Consider the following 17,813-nt stretch of genomic DNA (forward strand, 5'->3'; position numbering starts at 1 on the left):
TGGGGGTTAGACTGTCCCTTTCTATAAAGGAGTTTTTTTTTTTTTGCAAATAAAGAAGCGCCTACCCCCAAATTTTTATCCATTTGATTTTAATGAGCAACAATGCAAATGCAAATTTGCCCATGAACATTAAGGAACTGGGGCAAGCTTCTTACAAATCAATGAGTGCTGTCCGATTCAATTTTAAGCTCAATGATAAGGGACCTACTTTTTATAGCAGGGTCCGAAAGACGTGCCGCAGAGTGACTCCTCTTTGGGGAGAAGTTTTTACATCGCAAAGTACATCACAAATGTCGCCAGCATTAGGAGGAGAAATTAAACGTTGAATATTTTTCCGATATTCCTGCCAGGATTCGAACCCAGGCTTTCGGCGTCATAGGCGGACATGCTTACCTCTGCGCTACGGTGGCCCATAAATAAGCACAATAAGAAATTTTAAGGCAATCGGTTAACCATAACCCGTGTCGCCAGGACATCCAAAGTTAGATTTAGTACTTTCTGAGGAACCTAGTTTGGTCCTAGCATGAAAACAGTAAAGTAACTATATTTTTACATGAAATTTATTACAAAAACACAAACTGTGCCCTACACCACTACTGTGGCTGTGATAAAATGTATGGTTGGGCTCAGAAATACCTGCTGATTCGGCTTAGCCATGTCCGTCCGTCTGTTTTTTTTCTTTTGTGCTGATAGTCCCCAATCTGTCTCTTTATACCCTTAACCATAGGATGGGGGTATACTTGCAACAGGGGTTTGGAACACCCCGAAATATGCGTCTTTGATCCCATAGAGTATATATATTCTTGATCGGCGTGATATTTTATGTCGATCTAGCCATGTCCGTTCGTCCGTCCGTCTGTCTGTCGAAAGCACGCTAACTTTCGAAGGAGCAAAGTTAGCCGCTTGAAATTTTGCACACATGTTTCTTATTAGTGTAGGTCGGTTGGGATTGTAAATGGGCCAAAGCGGTCCATGTTTTGATAAGGCTGCCATATAAACCGATCTTGGGTCTTGACTTCTTGAGCCTCTAGAGGGCGCAATTCTTATCCGATTGGAATGAAATTTTGCACGATGTGCTTTGCGATGACTTCCAACAACCGTGCTAAGTATGGTGTAAATCAGTTCATAACCTGATATAGCTGCCATATAAACCGATCTTGGGTCTTGACTTCTTGAGCCTCTAGAGGGCGCAATTCTGATTCGATTGGAATGAAATTTTGCACGACGAGTTTTGCTGTGACTTCCACCAATTGTGCTAAATTAGATTCAAATCGGTTCATAACCTGACATAGCTGCCATATAAACCGATCTTGGGTCTTGCCTTTTTGAGCCTCTAGAGGGCGCAATTCTTCTCCGATTGGAATAAAGTTTTGCACCACATGTTATGTTATGGCCTCCAATAACTGTGCTTAGTATGGTGTAAATCGGATCATAACCTGATATAGCTGCTATATAAACCGATCTTGGGTCTTGACTTCTTGACTTCTTGAGCCTCTAGAGGGCGCAATTCTTATCCAATTGGAATGAAATTTAGCACGACGTGTTTTGCTATAACTTCCAATAACTGTGCTCAATAAGGTTTAAATCGGTCAATAACCTGATATAGCCGCCATATAAACGGATCTTGGGCCTTGACTTCTTGAGCCTCTAGAGGGCGCAATTGTTATCCGATTGGAATAAAATTTTGCACGACGTGTTATGTTGTGACTTCCAATAACTGCGCTAAGTATGGTGTAAATCAGTTCATAACCTAATATAGCTGCCATATAAACCGATCTTGGGTCTTGACTTCTTGAGCCTCCAGAGGGCGCAATTCTTATAGGATTGGAATGAAATTTGGCAAGACGTGTTATGTTATGACTTCCAAAACCTGTGCTAAGTATGGTTCAAATCACTTCATTACCTGATATAGCTGCCAAATAAACCGATCTTGGGTCTCGACTTCTTGAGCCTCTAGAGGGCGCAATTCTTATCCGATTGGAATGAAATTTAGCACGACGTGTTTTGCTATAACTTCCAATAACTGTGCTAAATAAGGTTCAAATCGGTCAATAACCTGATATAGCTGCCATATAGACGGATCTTGGGCCTTGACTTCTTGAGCCTCTAGAGGGCGCAATTGTTTGCACTATGTGTTATGTTATGACTTTCAACAACTGTGTTAAGTATGGTGCAAATCGGTTCATAACTTGATATAGCTGCCATATAAACCGATCTTGGGTCTCGACTTCTTGAGCCTCTAGAGGGCGCAATTCTTACCCGATTGGAATTAAATTTTGCACAATGTGTTTTGCTATGACTTCCAACAACTGTGCTAAATAAGGTTCAAATCGGTCAATACCCTGATATAGCTGCCATATAAACCGATTGCGACGTGTTTTGCTATGATTTCCAACAACTGTACTAAATAAGGTTCAAATCGGCCAATGACCTGATATAGCTGTCATATAAACGGATCTGGGATCTTGACTTTTTGAGCCTCTAGAGGTAACAATTATTATCCGATTTGCCTGAAATTTTGTACGACGAATCCTCTCATGACCATCAACATACGTGTTAATTATGATTTGAATCAGTCTATAGCCAATAGACGGTCTATAGAACTCGACAAATGCGATCCATGGTGGGTATATAAGATTCGGCCCGGCCGAACTTAGCTAGTTTTTACTAGTTTTAACTAAGTCGGAGATCGTATTTGTTATTCAATCATCCCGAAATTTTGCATATATCACTATCTAAGCCTAAAGATAAACGCTATCAATTTTGGTAAAAATCGGATCAGATTTAGATATAGCTCCCATATATACAATTGGCCCGATTTACTCTCATTAAGTGTAGTAACTACAATTTTTTACCGATTTGCATGACATTTATAATGAAGTCGCAATGGTTTTATAACTTTTTTGTAATAAATTTTGCTTGTTAATTTTGTTGCCTAGTGTAATCAAAGAAATTCACTATGTATGACACCAAGCAAAACAAAATAAAATATTGAAAAAAATTTCCGTATCTGACAAAAAAAACTCCAACAAAATGTAGACGAGACTTCCCTTTCGTTTGATGGAACGTGTCCGAATTGAGTGCAAGTATGTGGCAAGTGAGGGTGTGTGGAGAGTTATTTTTCAAAAAAAGATACGATTCAAGCAACAAGTGCTGTTAGCCAATGTGTTTAGACCAATATGGCTAATGGCATGCATAGTGCCTTTGCTTTCTGATGGTATTGGTAATGGCCTAATGGCAAGAAGTTACTTTTAAGAAATGTCATCAAAAAAGCAAAGTGCTTGCCTGCCATGGGCTTTGATGTTTGAATAAATTTTAGATAATGCATTAAAAATTTATAAAGCGCAAAAGAAATTGTTCGGTATTATCGAAGAAATTGACGAACGAGCATTACCAAACTCAAGCCATGCCCGTTCTTAAAGGGGTATGTTTAAGCTAACCAATACATAGACAGAACATGACCAAAACCCTCTTGCAGCAAATTGTATGCCGTGCCATGGCAGGTGGACAGAGGAATTTAAAATTGTTGTTGGCTTTCTTACCCCAACCTGCTGAGCTTGTATGGACTATGATGGGCTTTGTATATATGGACATTTTTGGTTATTGGAAAAAGTTTTCAACGACAATTCGCAATGAAACTTTGGGGGCAGAGTGTCATCGCATTATAAATACCCATGGTGGACATTTAATCAATCACAATATCGTTTTATCGTTTCAAGCCAACTGTTGTGTGGTGTGTAGTGCCTTAAATCAACAAAAAAAAAGAGAAAAAATCACAAAAAATACAAACACTAAAAACGAAACTTAAATTAAGTTTAAAAAACATTCTATTAAGAAATTATTAAAAGAAACACAAAATAAAAATCCATTAAAAATGTATACGAAAATCATTTGTGTCGTCTTCGTGGCCACCTTTGTGTGCGGTGCTGTTGCCTTGCCCAAACAGGATACCACAGAAAAGGATTTAGTGAATATGATCAACAAAATCGACAATGAAGCCTCGCTGCCCTTGTTCGGTGGCATGCGCATTGAACGCTCTGAAAACGGTCGCGCCTTTGGTCCTGCCACCAAAGCTGTGGAAACTTTCGAAGAACGCGCCGAACGTTATTTGCAAACTCACCAATTGAACTTCTCCTTCCCCGATGTGGATGAAGAGGAAGAAGAAACTTCAAATGGTCGTGCCATTGAAGGTGAGTTTTTTGGAAGGAGGAAAAATTTAAAAAAAGAAACAAAAAGTGAGAAAAGGCTGAAGCTAAAGAAAAAGATATGGAACACTGAGATCAAATTGAGTGCAATATAAACAATCAGAAGTGATAAAAGACATAAAGACCATTTTGACATGATTAAAAAAATATTAAATTCATACAGAATAAAAAAATTTAAAAAAAAAATCATAAAAATGTATAAATGTGACATAAATTAACTCATAAAATTTCCGCTACCTAAATATAGGTTTGGAAATAAAAATTGCAAATTTTGCCCATGAACATTCCACTAAGGTAAAGGGGCAAACTTCTCATATATCAATGAGTGCAGTCCGGTTCAAGTTTAAGCTCAATGATAAGGGGCCTCTTTTATATAGCCGAGTCCGAACGGCGTGCCGCAGTGCGACACCTCTGTGGAGAGAAGTTTAACATGGCATAGTACCTCACAAATGTTGCCAACATTACGAGGGGAAAACCACCGCTGAAAATTTGTTCTGATGGTCTCGCCAGGATTCGAACCCAGGCATTCAGCGTCATTGGCGGACATGCTTACCTCTGCGCTACGTTGGTTTGGAAATAAAACAAAAATAAATTGCAATGTGAAGTTGGTGGTGTCATCTAATAATGTCACAATCTCCTCAGCTTATCGAGCGTTATCTTACAAATGGCCTTTACATTTAAAGACTGTCTGTAATTTTACTATAGTCGTAATATGGTCACATCTACCGATGTTTAGCTGATTTTCGTCTACAGAACCGTGTTATGACAATTAACCAGGAATGGCACTTAGCTTATTCTTATGACATGGGAACTATAGGTTATTCGTCTATTCATTTGCATGTGGATTACCCAACCCTTCGTGTGGGGCGATTCCCATCGGTCGTCATTTAACATAGCCATACTGCTCATAAAATTTAAAAAGAATTTTTTTGAAACAAAATTTTAATAGTAACAGCTACAGATATGAATTCTCAAAAAATGTTTTCATTAAAAATTTTTACAAAATTTTAATTCTAATATTTTTATACCCTTCACCATAGGATGGGGGTATTCGCGCCCCCTAGAGGCGAAATTCTTTCCGATTTGGCTGAAATTTTGAACGTAGTATTTTCTTCCTACAACTGTGCTTATAATGGTTCAAATCGGTTCAGAACCGGATATTGCTGACATATAAACCCATCTTTCAGTTTGACACTCTAAGCCGCTGATGGCCGCAATTTTTACTCGATTTGCGTGAAATTTTGGAAGTGGTATTCTTCTATGGCTTCTATCGATCAATAACTTGATGTAAACCCATATACATATTGAAAAAGTCATTCAAAGAGGGTATATAAGATTCAGCCTTGTCGAACTAAGCTCGCTTTAATTTTTTTTTTTTTTTAAGAAATAAAATTTTACAATTTTGGCTTGTTTCTCTTTCGAGACGAACTCAATGATCGGAGATGTAAATGGAAAAGGAAAGCCAAAGTTAGCAACCCACACCAACCACTATGGGACACGTTTCGTCTTTGGTTAAAAGACTTTTCCAGCCATATTTGGTGTGATGGTTTCAAGGTCCGTGCATTGGTATGTTGTATTTGAAACGTATTAATAGCGAAAACGCATCTATGATACAATTACCACATTAACCACGCTCGACAACCCTGTCTATTAGCTGTACTTTTTCCAATGCATGTATTTTTGTGTAATGGCAGACATTCTGTCTGTGGTAAATTACATTTCTTCCGTACCACACATGATTTTGTTCATCAGTTGGAAGTTGTATTGATAGCTTCGAACTCTAAGACAACGGCAATGGCTCTCGCTGTTGCTCTGTGTGCCCAGGTTCGAATCCTGGCCGGGCTCTGCCGAATTTTTCATTTTTTCAAGTTTTTTGCCTGCAAGGGCGAGATCATTAAATTTTACAATTTTTTGTTTGTTTCTCTTACGAGACGAGCTCAAAAATAAAAACACAATTTTGACTAAATTTTCTATAAAAAAAAAAATTAGAAAAATTTCGAATAAATCTGTTATGAAAGGTTTAAGTAGGGGTCTTCCATCAGACTCACTTAGACGATTTTATTCAACCATTGTTATACCACGGCAACAGGAGAAGAAAAATCCCTTCTAGTTTCTACCGTTAAACCATCCAGATCCCTTTAAACAGCCCAAAAACTTGCGAATGATCACATCCGCTAAATCAGGCAGGTTCTCAAAGAAATGAGAACCTGAAGTGGAACTCCTTCTGACTGGAGTATTAGAATGAATTTGTGTACAATTTCAAGCATCTAGCTTTACACCTTTGAAAGTAAGCGTACTTTTGACAGACAGACGAACATGGCCAAATTGACGCAGAATGGCCAGACACTGAAGAATATATACAGTGGAAACCACATAACTGTAATACGCTTTAGTGAAAAAAACCGCTTAAGTGAAAAAACCGCTTAGGTGAAAAAAACCGCTTAAGTGACGCAGAATGGCCAGACACTCAAGAAAATATACATTGGAAACCACATAACTGTAATGTGCTTAAGTGAAAAAGAAATGCTTAAGTGAAAAACCGCTTAAGTGGAAAAAAAACCTCTTGAGCGAAAAAACCGCTTAAGCGAAAAAAAACTGCTTAAGTGAAAAAAAAAACCGCTTAGGTGAAACTTGATGGAAATTACCATTCATTTTTCGTGGTAGTCAATGCAGTTGAAATCGCTTAACTGGAAATAAAACTAAACTGAAAAGGATTTTACACCCCAATTTCTGTTTTTATGTGAAATATGAAAATATGAAATATGAAATTGAAAATTTAGCTAAACTGAAATGGATTTTACATCCCAAATATACAGTCGAAACCGCATAACTGCAATACGCTTTAGTGCAAAAACCCTTTTAAGTGAAACTTGGTGGAAATAACTATTCATTTTTGGTGGTAGTCAATGCAGTGGAAATCGCTTAACTGGAAATAAAGCAAAACTGAAAAGGATTTTACACTCCAAATTCTGTTTTTATGTGAAACTGAAAGCGTATAAGTGAAAAATTCATTTCTATGGGAAATTATCTGGAATTGGAAAATTTTGTGCTATCAATAAAAATTGAAAAAACCTATCTTGATCTTTCGCTTAAGATTATCTCTGACTTTCAAAGAGTTTTTCTGAGCAGTGCTCTTTTTTAACTTATTTAAGTTATTTCATACATAATTAGTAAGTTGACGTAAAAATTTAATCGCACTTATGCTAATATCGCTTAGCTGGAATTTTGATTTCACTTATCCGAACTACGCTTAACTGAAAACTGTTTCACGTATCAGGTTTCGATCAATGTTCGAGGTGTTTTTTACGGAATGACGAAATGTATATACCACCAATGTCATATTGGTACACTCGCATAAAAAAATTATAAAAGATGATAACTTAACCCTACGGGAAATGGGACAGGTCCCAAACCTGTCACGGGATAGGTCCTCTGGTGATAGGGACCGGTCGCAGTTTTCGTTCCCTTACATGGAAAAAACCTACCACTTTTATAAGGGTTTCACGCTCGAGGTGACGAATTGCCACCTGGGACAGTTCGAAAAGGACGAGTATACTTTGCAAATATGTTTAAGGGAGATAACATTAGTTAGCAAATGTTTTTAACGGATAAGCAATTTTTAACGGTAATTAAGAGACTTTTTAAAAAATAATTAAAATTCATCTCAACCGTTCACACTAATTGAGATCTTTTGGAAATTGCAATTTTTCACACTCTTGGTTTATCAGTACAATTTTGTTGATTTTACAAATATTTTTTGAAAAAAAAATCTATTTGAATTTTTTGACATTATTCTGTGTTTATTTATCATATTTTAACCATTTATTTGGGCTCACATGATTTAAATGACTCGTTTTTGTGGCAAACGAGTCGTTTTGGCCTTATAAATGGTAAAGGAAAAACGAGTCGTTCTCAGGGCATTATAAAGGGAAAACAGAGTCGTTTGCTCAAAACAGCTTTGGTCTGAACATAGTATAACACGGTTTCAAAGTTGGAACTAGTTTCGATGCTAGATAGTCTGTAAAAAGTTCCAACGGAAACGTTTACAAAAACCATAGCCTTAGTATTTTTACGTCTTAGCTTTTCCTGTGACAGTTTCATGTATTTAAATCTAATACCTTTATCCAATCTTTCCACCATCATTATTTTCCCTGATGCAAAATGTCCAAATTAAATTATCAAAAGTCATTACCATAACAAGAAGTCATTGGTTCGTGTTTCACATTTTTAGAAAATAAACTAAAACGCACATACCTAATACTTCTAAAATATTCCTTAAATATCATCAATTCAAGCCAATTTCCATCACAAGACCACACTTGCACCACTTCCGTTAATCAATTTTTATTTAGTAATTTTTTCTTCAACCACAAACATCGCATTATGTGGATGAGGAAAATCTTATTTAGCTTTCCATTCCCCCAGCATATTCCCCAAAAAAATATTCCATCATTTTATACAACAGTCACAGTTTCACTTCACTTTCTTGCATTTGCCGCCTTTTTGTTGGTTTAAATCAATCTTTGAAAAATCTACTCACGTAAATATTTGAAACATTTCATTTGCGTTTTATCGGCCATCACCGAAAAAAAATACAGACAGCCAAAAAGACACATGCCCATCTCTTATGCGATGTCTATATGTCGACTTCGACGTTCATTTGTTCAAATCGAGTGGCGTACTCAGCAGTGCACGTACTATTTTGTCAACCTTAATGTGAGACAGCATTTGGTGTGGAAAGTGAGACTTTCTCTGTGTGGTCGGTCAAGGGAGGGGCGCCGAATTTAGCAATCATTTAAAGCGGGCACGTACACCAAATGAACAATGTTCAAGTTGCTTCCGCCACTATCGGAGCAATGAAAATAATGCAATTGTTGAAGCAACAAAAAAAATGAAAATAGTGGCAGAAATAACATTTGAATAATTTGGCTGAATTGTCAAAATGTTATTGAGATTTTACAAAAAAACAGTTTTAATATAACAACATAAAAAATAATATAAAGTGTAGTAAAATAAAGAAAATTAAACAAAATTAATAAAACAAATTAAAATAAAATAAAATAAAATATAATAAAATAAAAAATTAAACAAAATAACACAAAATAAAGTGCAATTGGAGATCAGAACTTCTCCCCAACACACCAAGAGATTTAACAAATTGTTCGTAAAAAACTATGACAGGAGCGCCAACGACAACGAGCGACAACGGTTGAGCTCTAATGTAGTGGCTGCACAACTATCAATTTACCCCACGTATTTGTACGTTTTTCTCTCTACTAACTACTAAATTTGCCATTAACATTCCATTAAGAGGATATTTCTCTCATATCAATGAGTGCAGTCCGATTAAAGTTTACGCTCAATGATAAGGGGCCTCATTTTTTATGCCGAGTTGAAATGGCGTGCTGCGTAGCGGCACCACTTGATAGAGAAGTTTTAACATGGCATTACACCTCACAAATGTAGCCTGTATTAGTGAGGGGTTAACCACAGCTAAAAAATTTTTCTGATGTTCATGCCGAAATTCGAACCCAAGTATTCGGCGTCATAGGCGTACATACTAGCCTCCGCGCCACGGCGGCTTTCATCAGTATGTTTCGTTTTTCGATCAATATATTGAAAATCTGAGTCTGTTTGTATTTGCTCCACGTTTAAGTCTCAGCATAAGCCTTATCTCAAAGGTGGACCTTTATACGGTGGAGCATCCCTGATGCTGCCTAACTATTCTCCTTTGTGACGGAAGACTTGTACTAAAATTGAATCCAAAGTCTCCAATGCAGATTCCTATAGTTTAGGTTGAATTCTAACACACTTATATTCCTCTATCGCCGCCAACTGCATAGCTTCACAAGTAAGGAAAACAGAAGTTAACAAGTAAGGAAAAACAGAAGCAATCCGGCGCACGAGGAAGTATAAACTGGCAGCGTAATCAGGCGAAAGGGCAAGATGCTGGTAGAGAGAGAGATCTGAAATTCCAACCACTTCAAAGAACATAACACTCCTAAAACACAGAAAAAGGACTTACCGCTCTAAAGTACTTTAAGAAGACTAATCCAGCCCTCCCTCAAGGAAGTCTCCATACAGTACGCTACGGTGGGAGATAAAGTCGAGACAAGAACGAATAAAGCGCGCACTGGCCCTGTGAGGACTGTGACTTCCAAAAGAAGCTACATCTATCACTCACAGTGCCCAGGAAGCATATCATCGAAGACCTGAGACTGATCATGTAGATCAGTGACAGGGCTATACGACATAACTAACAGATGGCAGACGAAGAGACCATCACCAACCTTCTCTATATTGGGAAGAACAGGATAAACAAAGATACTAATATTAAAACATCAGGCAGTACAAGGACTTGAAACTCCATACAGTCCAAGAACAGAAAGCAGACGAAGGAACCATCACCGACTTTCTTAAGATTCGAAAGACTGGGATAGGAAATGATTCTAATATAGAAATATCAGGCAGTGCACGGACGAGAGATTCATTACAACCTAGCGAATAGGAAGCCGACGATGGAACCATCACCGATTTTATCAGGATTCGGAAAACTGGGGTAGGCAAAGATCCTTATATAGGAACATCAAGCAACGGAGGAACGGGAAATTAAGTACAACCTATCGAACAGGGACTCGACGATAGAACTTTCATTCACTCTCAAGAAGTCCGTTTACTCAGGATTCGGAAAACTAAGATAGGAAAGATCCTAATATTGGAATATCAGGTAGTGCGGGGACGGATCTTATAAAGCCTCCACTATAGATCGCATTTGTCCAGTCCTTTGCACGGTAATTTGCCATATAGAGGATCAAGAATAAAAAAAGGGTGATTGATTCATATGGGAGCTATATTAGGTTAAGGACAGACTCAGACCATATTTGGCACGAATGTTGAAGGTCATATCAGAGTCATTGCGTTTCAGCCAAATCAGACAAAAACTGTGGTTCTAGACCTGCAGGTTTTAGACCTCTTCAGGCAACACTTGGTAGATATAAAGAGGTCACAGGAGAAGTCACTGTGCACAATTTCAGCTATATCGGACAAGGCTCGAGAAACGTAATCGGAAGATAATACTTCTTCTGGGAATATCTGTCGAACGTCATAAAAAAGTCATAGTACAAAATTTTGGATAAATCGGATCAGAATTACTCTCTGTTGAGGCTCAAGAAGTATAATCGAGAGTAAGGTTAATATGGGAGCTATATGGGACCATCAACATTCCCAATTGACCTACACTAATACGAAGCATTTCTGCAAAATTGGTGTCAGAGATTTTAGAATGAGCGCAGAAGATCTAGGCGCTTGGAACGCTATTCTACGTTCGGCTAGTGAAACAAATGTTCTGTCATTGCCAATTAAAGTAAAGTAAAGTTTCTGCAAAATTTTAAGCACCGTGCCTTACATCGTCGAAAGTTAGAGTGATTTCGACAAACAGACGTACGGACATTGCTAAATCAACTCAGATTGTCATGACGATCAAGAATATACGTACTGTGTTGGATCTCAGATCAAAATTTCGATGTGTTACAAACGGACGGACAAAATTAATATAACCCATCCTATGGTGGAGAGTATTGTAATTCAAAGTGTGACATAGGTGTTAGTGGAGGTAATATTTTAAATTGTGATTTTACAATAGAGGGTGCTGGAAACAACCGCTTATTAGTAAAAAATACACAACTTTTAAAATATATTTCAAAATAACTTAAAATGACCGTAAATCCTCAGATTCATGTGTTATGAGGAAATATATTTTAAATATTACCCCAACTAACAAGTTAGTTCAAACGTGCTCATCAAAGGGGAAGTGAGTAAAAAGATTTCTATGGAGAGTCCTAAAAAAGGGAAAAATCTGAAAACAAAAACCTAAAAACATATTATCACATATTATAATTAATAGTTTGCAAGCAAATTTGGCCATGAACATTCCATCTGCGAACTGGTGTTAAACCTCTCTCTGATTGATATTTTGCAGTCTTTATGAAATGTATACTCAATCCATCTCAAAGATCTCATTCGAAATAACACTTATTTTCCTTCAGTTGACATAATACAAGAATATTACAAAAATGTAAAGCCTCTTTTTCCCCCTTTCATTGACTTCAACATTCATTAAATATCTCTAGCGTTGTGTTTTTGTTTATCTTAGAAAGTGAAATTAATTTTCGTAAATTCCCTAATCCAGGCTTAAACCATGCATACACAAAAAATATGTCATTAATGTAATGGAAGAAAGAAAAAAAGTGAATTATATCCAACCATCGAGAAGCCGTGGGTAATTAAAATGCTTATGCTGTTGCGTTTATTTTTGACAAAATAACAAAACAACAATAATACAAATTATAAATGACAACAACCACAAAGACAAATGATATCTGATAAGAGCAAGCAGCATAAAGAAAAGAAAAAAATAACAAAACCTACTGGCAAGACAAAAATAATCATAAAGAGAAATGTTTGTCAAAATATGCAAATAAATCCTAAACGATGAATATTTTTTTCGGGCAAATAATGCTGAAAATTTAAATTGGATTTTGAGTTTGCATTTCAAGTATAAAATGAATGAATTTAATGTAGCAGTTAGGGAGTTTAATGTACGCATTTCTCATTACCAGTGGCAACAAATTGTTTAGAGCAATAAAGTGAAATAATATTTAAAAATAATATTGAGGGCCAAAAAAATTAATAAAAATAAGTAGAAAATAAGTTTCAAATAATGTGAATATTTTATATAGACCTGAAAGATGGTGATGCTCAAGGAAAATATTGGGTTGCCTAAAAAGTAATTTCGGATTTTTTAAAAGTAAATGCATTTTTAATAAAACGTAGAATGAACTTTAATCAAATATATAATTGCCATTTTGTTCGATAATCTTTTGCCATTTTACCATTTAAGGAGTTCTGCAAAGATCGAAATTGATGGTAGTCTGATGGTGCAAGGTCAGGGCTATATGGTGGATGCATCAAAAGTTCCCAGCCAAGCTCACTTAGTTTTTGGCGAGTGACCAAAGATGTGTGCGGTCTAGCGTTGTCCTGGTGGAATATGACACCTTTACGATTGACCAATTCTGGTCGCTTCTCCTTGATGGCTGTATTTAATTTGTCCAATTGTTGACAGTAAACATCCGAATTAATCGTTTGGTTCCTTGGAAGCAGCTCAAAATATACCACACCCTTACAATCCCACCAAACAGACAGCATAACCTTCTTTTGGTGGATATCAGCCTTTGAAGTGGTTTGAGCTGGTTCACCATGCTTGGACCATGATCGTTTTCGACTAACGTTGTTGTAAACAATCCACTTTTCATCTCCAGTTATGATTCGTTTTAAAAACGGATCGAATTCATTGCGTTTAAGGTGCATATCCCAAGCGTTGATTCGGTTTGTTAAATGAATTTCTTTTAATACATGTGGTACCCCCTTTTTTTCTAAAGCAAGCTTAAAGTAACAGCTGATAACTGACAGACGAAAGAATGCAATTACAGAGTCACAAGCCGTTGAAAAAATTTGTCAACGCCGACTATATTAATACTAAATATATTACCGACAATTACCTTTTGGGCAACCCAATATTAGCTTGGAGCAAGAAGACATAGCAAGTCAAAGTCACTTGTTTAAATTTAAATCAATTAGGTTGAAATTTTATCTTTTAAGTACAATTGAGAACTTCTATGCCCACGCCAAATGAGGCCCAGGTAGATCTGCTCATCTTATATATAAAAATAAATTTGTTTGTTTGTTTCGTATAGACTCAAAAATGGCTGAACCGATTACCTTGAGATTTTCACATATTGTGTAGGTTAGTCTGAAAGGAAACATAGGCTGTATAAATTTTTGATATCGGAAGGGGGGCGAACCCTCCCCCATACCCCAAAATTATAACCCAAAAATAAAAGTGTACCGACCAGGATAATATGGGTCTCAGGTATTTAGGAGTAGAGTGCGAATTTCATATTAAAAATTGGGTCCCAGAAACTGTGCGGCCGCCCCCATCCCAAGACACCCTTAAATAAGTTTATTGGACGAGCATGACAATGTGGGACTCAAATGAAAGGTATTCGTGAGTAGATTACGAATATAGTCAGAAAGAAGGAATAGGCTTTATAATTTGTTGATATCGGAAGGGGCGGACCCTTCCCCTTACCACAAAAACGCCGTCCGAAACCAAAAGAACACTGATACGCACAATATGGGTATCAAATGAAAAGTATTGGAGACTAGAAAGTACCCAGTCGGGCGCCCCAACCCCAAAACTCCTCTCAACAGATATATCTGACGTTCCTATGAATATGGGACTCAAATAAAAAGTATTCGACAGTAGATTACAAACATGACATAAAAAATTAGGTCCAAGTAATGGGAGGCCACCGTAGCGCAGGGGTTAGCATGTCCGCCTATGACGCTGAACGCCTGGGTTCGAATCCTGGCGAGACCATAAAAAAAAATTCAGCGGTGGTTTTCCCCTCCTAATGCTGGCAACATTTGTGAGGTACTATGCCATGTAGAACTTCTCTCCAAAGAGGTGTCGCACTGCGGGACGCCATTCGGACTCGGCTATAAAAAGGAGGCCCCTTATCATTGAGCTTAAACTTGAATCGGACTGCACTCAATGATATGTGAGAAGTTTGCCACTGTTCCTTAGTGGAATGTTCATGGGCAAAATTTGCATTTGCTATGGGAGGACCACGGCTATACGGGATTCAAATCTAAGATATTTGGGAGTTGACTACGAATATGACATTAAAATTTGCGTTCAAGTCTACGTGGTGCTTTTCCTCCTAAAAATACATCGAATAGGTTAATTGACCCATTATGGCAGAGAGTAGAATACCAATTTGATATCCAATTTTGGAGTCAAGAGTTTGGAGGTACGCCCTAAATCACCACCTAAACTGAACTTCATTTCCGACTATAGCAATATGGAGTTCAAATCAATGGTAATTGGGAATAATGAAAGAATTTGATAACTATTTTTGGAACAAAGTGCCGGTGGCCGCCCTAGCCCGAAATCACCCTCCAAATGGTTCATTTTTACCAACCATGGCAATATGGGGCACAAATTAAAGGGATTTGGGAGTGTAACACGAATTTGATTTCCATATTTGAGTCAAAATGTTTCCCTTTAATAGCACTTCCCTTACTCTAGTTTTTTAAAAATACCAGATCTCGGAGATTGGTTATGTCAGTAAAAGTTTGCTAAGGAACCGAGCAGGGGCAAACTTCTCACACATCAATGAGTGCTCTCCGATTCAAGTTGAGTCTATCAATAAGAAGGGACCTTCTTATAGCAGAGTCCGAACGGTGTGCCGCAGTGCGACACCTCTTTGGGGAAAATTTTGTACATGACCATGCATGGCATGGTATCTCGCAAATGTCTCCAGCATTAAGAGGGGATAACCATCGCTTAAAATTTTGTTCAATGTTCTCGCCAGGATTCAAACGCCGGCATTCAGCGTCATATGCGGACATAGGCTACAGTGGCAAGAATTCGATATTCACATTCAGGACGAAGTGCCCCCACTCTAAAAAGATATTATAGAGTTAAAGAAGGCTATCTACAAAATCGGTTTTAGAAAAAATCCGGTTTATTGATCACACTAGTAAACCCCATCTTAAGGTGAAGGATATATAAAAAAAAGAAAAGATTTAGCCGGCCAAACTCAACGCATTTGTATTTGCTTTCATATAAATAAAATTTTCCCCCTCTAGCGCGTAATTTATGAACTACTTATTATATAAAACTTATTATAAAACACATTCAAGTACAACATTTTATAGTAAATTTGAACGCTATAATGTGTTTCCCTCTTATTAGTTGGTTGTGAAGCTTTCAAATAGGCCTAAACCAAATAAAACTATTTCATGTTAGTTTCACTCATTTGATTTCATCAACTTCCGTTTCCTTAAAATCAAGCTTAAGTTAAGCTTGGCTTAGCATCATAATTTAAAGCATACTTTTAGGCGCCTTACTAATTATCATTAATTCTTTCTTTTGTTTGCTTACAGAACCCCGCAGCAAGAAAATGAAAAAGATGATGGTCCCCTTGCTCTTGGCTTTGAAACTGAAGAAGGCCGTTATTGTTAAGGTTCTCTTCATGATCATCAAATTCATTTCCCTCAAGAGTTTGGCCATCTCCCTATTGGCTCTCTTCTTTGCTGGTTAGTGTTTGTGAAATTTCCCGACAAAGGAAAAACTACAAATATTTTTGTTTTTTTTATAGGTGCCACTTTCTTCAAGGATTTGTTGGGCAAGAAAAAGGAACACATAACCACTGCCTACATTACCGGTAGCCCTGCTGCTGAAATTGTGCACTCGGACTGGAATCGCAATGGACAAGCTGCTGCCTCCGATTTGGCCTACAACCACTACGGTTTGGCTCAACCCTTCTAAACTTTCGGCTACTTCCTTCAAGTAGCAATTTTCCCTTGCAAAAACCTGCCTTCTAACTGTTGATCTGTTCTAATTTTCATCCCTACCCTTTCCAACACATCAAAGCCCCTGTTTTTCTTTGTAGAAAAAAGACTAAATTTTGATTAGTTTTAGAATTTAGCAACCAAATAATTTTAGTTAGACATTTTTTTTCACTTGCTATAAACCAAATATCTTTATCTTAAACAAAAGGAAAATGTGGAAAATTCAAATGTTTGCCCATTTTCCTAACGACCCTTGGCTCTTGCAAAACACTTGGAATAAAGCTTCTACTTCTAGTTTCATGCATTTCCATCATCTCTTGACATTATGAAAATTTATTTATTTCATCTCATCATTAAAGTCTTTGGCCCCCATCCCCTCATATCATAGCAAAAAAAAAAAAAATAGGAAAGCAACCACTATTGCATAATCTCTTCATGCTCTGTTTGACAAGGGACCAGTACCAGCCCTAAGCTGGGATGCTTAGCCGCACAACAACAATTAAAGCAACCCACATCGAAATTAAGTGCGAAATTCTCTCTTTAAAGGTTGTTTATCCTAACAAATAAGAAATTCTAAGTCGTCATTTAATATGCATAAATCTTTTATACAATTACATACAAACATACATATACTTGTGTATTTATCCTTGTATATATATACAAACACTCAGGTTGTATTTCTTTAAGGATATTCCCTTTGGGAGGGACTCCATTTGCACTTGGTTTAATGCTGACTCAGCCCAGACAAACACACACACACACACACACATAGAGACCATTTGTTTGTTATCTTCATGCTTGCGGTTCGGTATTTAGTACTTCACGCCCAACAGAGAATAACACATTATGCTAAGTAGTTAGCTGAAATAACAGCAACAAGCACCACAACAAATATAAGAATCATCACATAATTTATTTTGCATTAATCTTAAGTATTTATTAAAAAAAAAAAATGGAGAAAAAAAACCAAAACCAACAAAAGACAAAGCAAACTGAATAAAAATTCATTGAAAAGCATTTCGCCTGTGCGTGTGTTTTATTTCCCGGAACCAACACCAATCAATTAGGATGTTACCTTACAAATTTATTTTGAATCTCATGAATTGTGTCCTTGGCGACCAAACAGGAAATTCGTTGGAAGCAGAGATTTTTTTTTTTTTTTGAATGCAAAGTAAAGCTTTCTTAAAAAAG

The 17,813-nt window shown here is 37.0% G+C and overlaps 1 protein-coding gene across 1 annotated transcript; it reads left to right on the top strand.

Annotated features, from left to right (window-relative positions):
- Window positions 1-3,386: 3,386 nt before the first annotated feature.
- On the top strand, window positions 3,387-17,639 carry LOC106082252 (uncharacterized). Its single transcript, XM_013244643.2, has 4 exons — window positions 3,387-3,424; window positions 3,479-4,190; window positions 16,215-16,367; window positions 16,430-17,639. The coding sequence occupies exons 2-4, from the start codon at window positions 3,875-3,877 to the stop codon at window positions 16,597-16,599; spliced, it is 639 nt and encodes a 212-aa protein (XP_013100097.1). The 5' UTR covers window positions 3,387-3,424; window positions 3,479-3,874; the 3' UTR covers window positions 16,600-17,639.
- Window positions 17,640-17,813: the final 174 nt, after the last annotated feature.

This window comes from Stomoxys calcitrans, chromosome 2 (assembly GCF_963082655.1).
Source record: "Stomoxys calcitrans chromosome 2, idStoCalc2.1, whole genome shotgun sequence".
Taxonomy (NCBI): Eukaryota; Metazoa; Arthropoda; class Insecta; order Diptera; family Muscidae; genus Stomoxys; species Stomoxys calcitrans.

Excerpts from the sequence above, each read along its gene's own strand:
- LOC106082252 (XM_013244643.2), top strand. The coding sequence starts at position 3,875 with ATGTATACGAAAATCATTTGTGTCGTCTTCGTGGCCACCTTTGTGTGC. Across the intron at positions 4,191-16,214 it reads AAATGGTCGTGCCATTGAAG|AACCCCGCAGCAAGAAAATG; the intron begins GTGAGTTTTTTG and ends GTTTGCTTACAG. Across the intron at positions 16,368-16,429 it reads ATTGGCTCTCTTCTTTGCTG|GTGCCACTTTCTTCAAGGAT; the intron begins GTTAGTGTTTGT and ends TTTTTTTTATAG.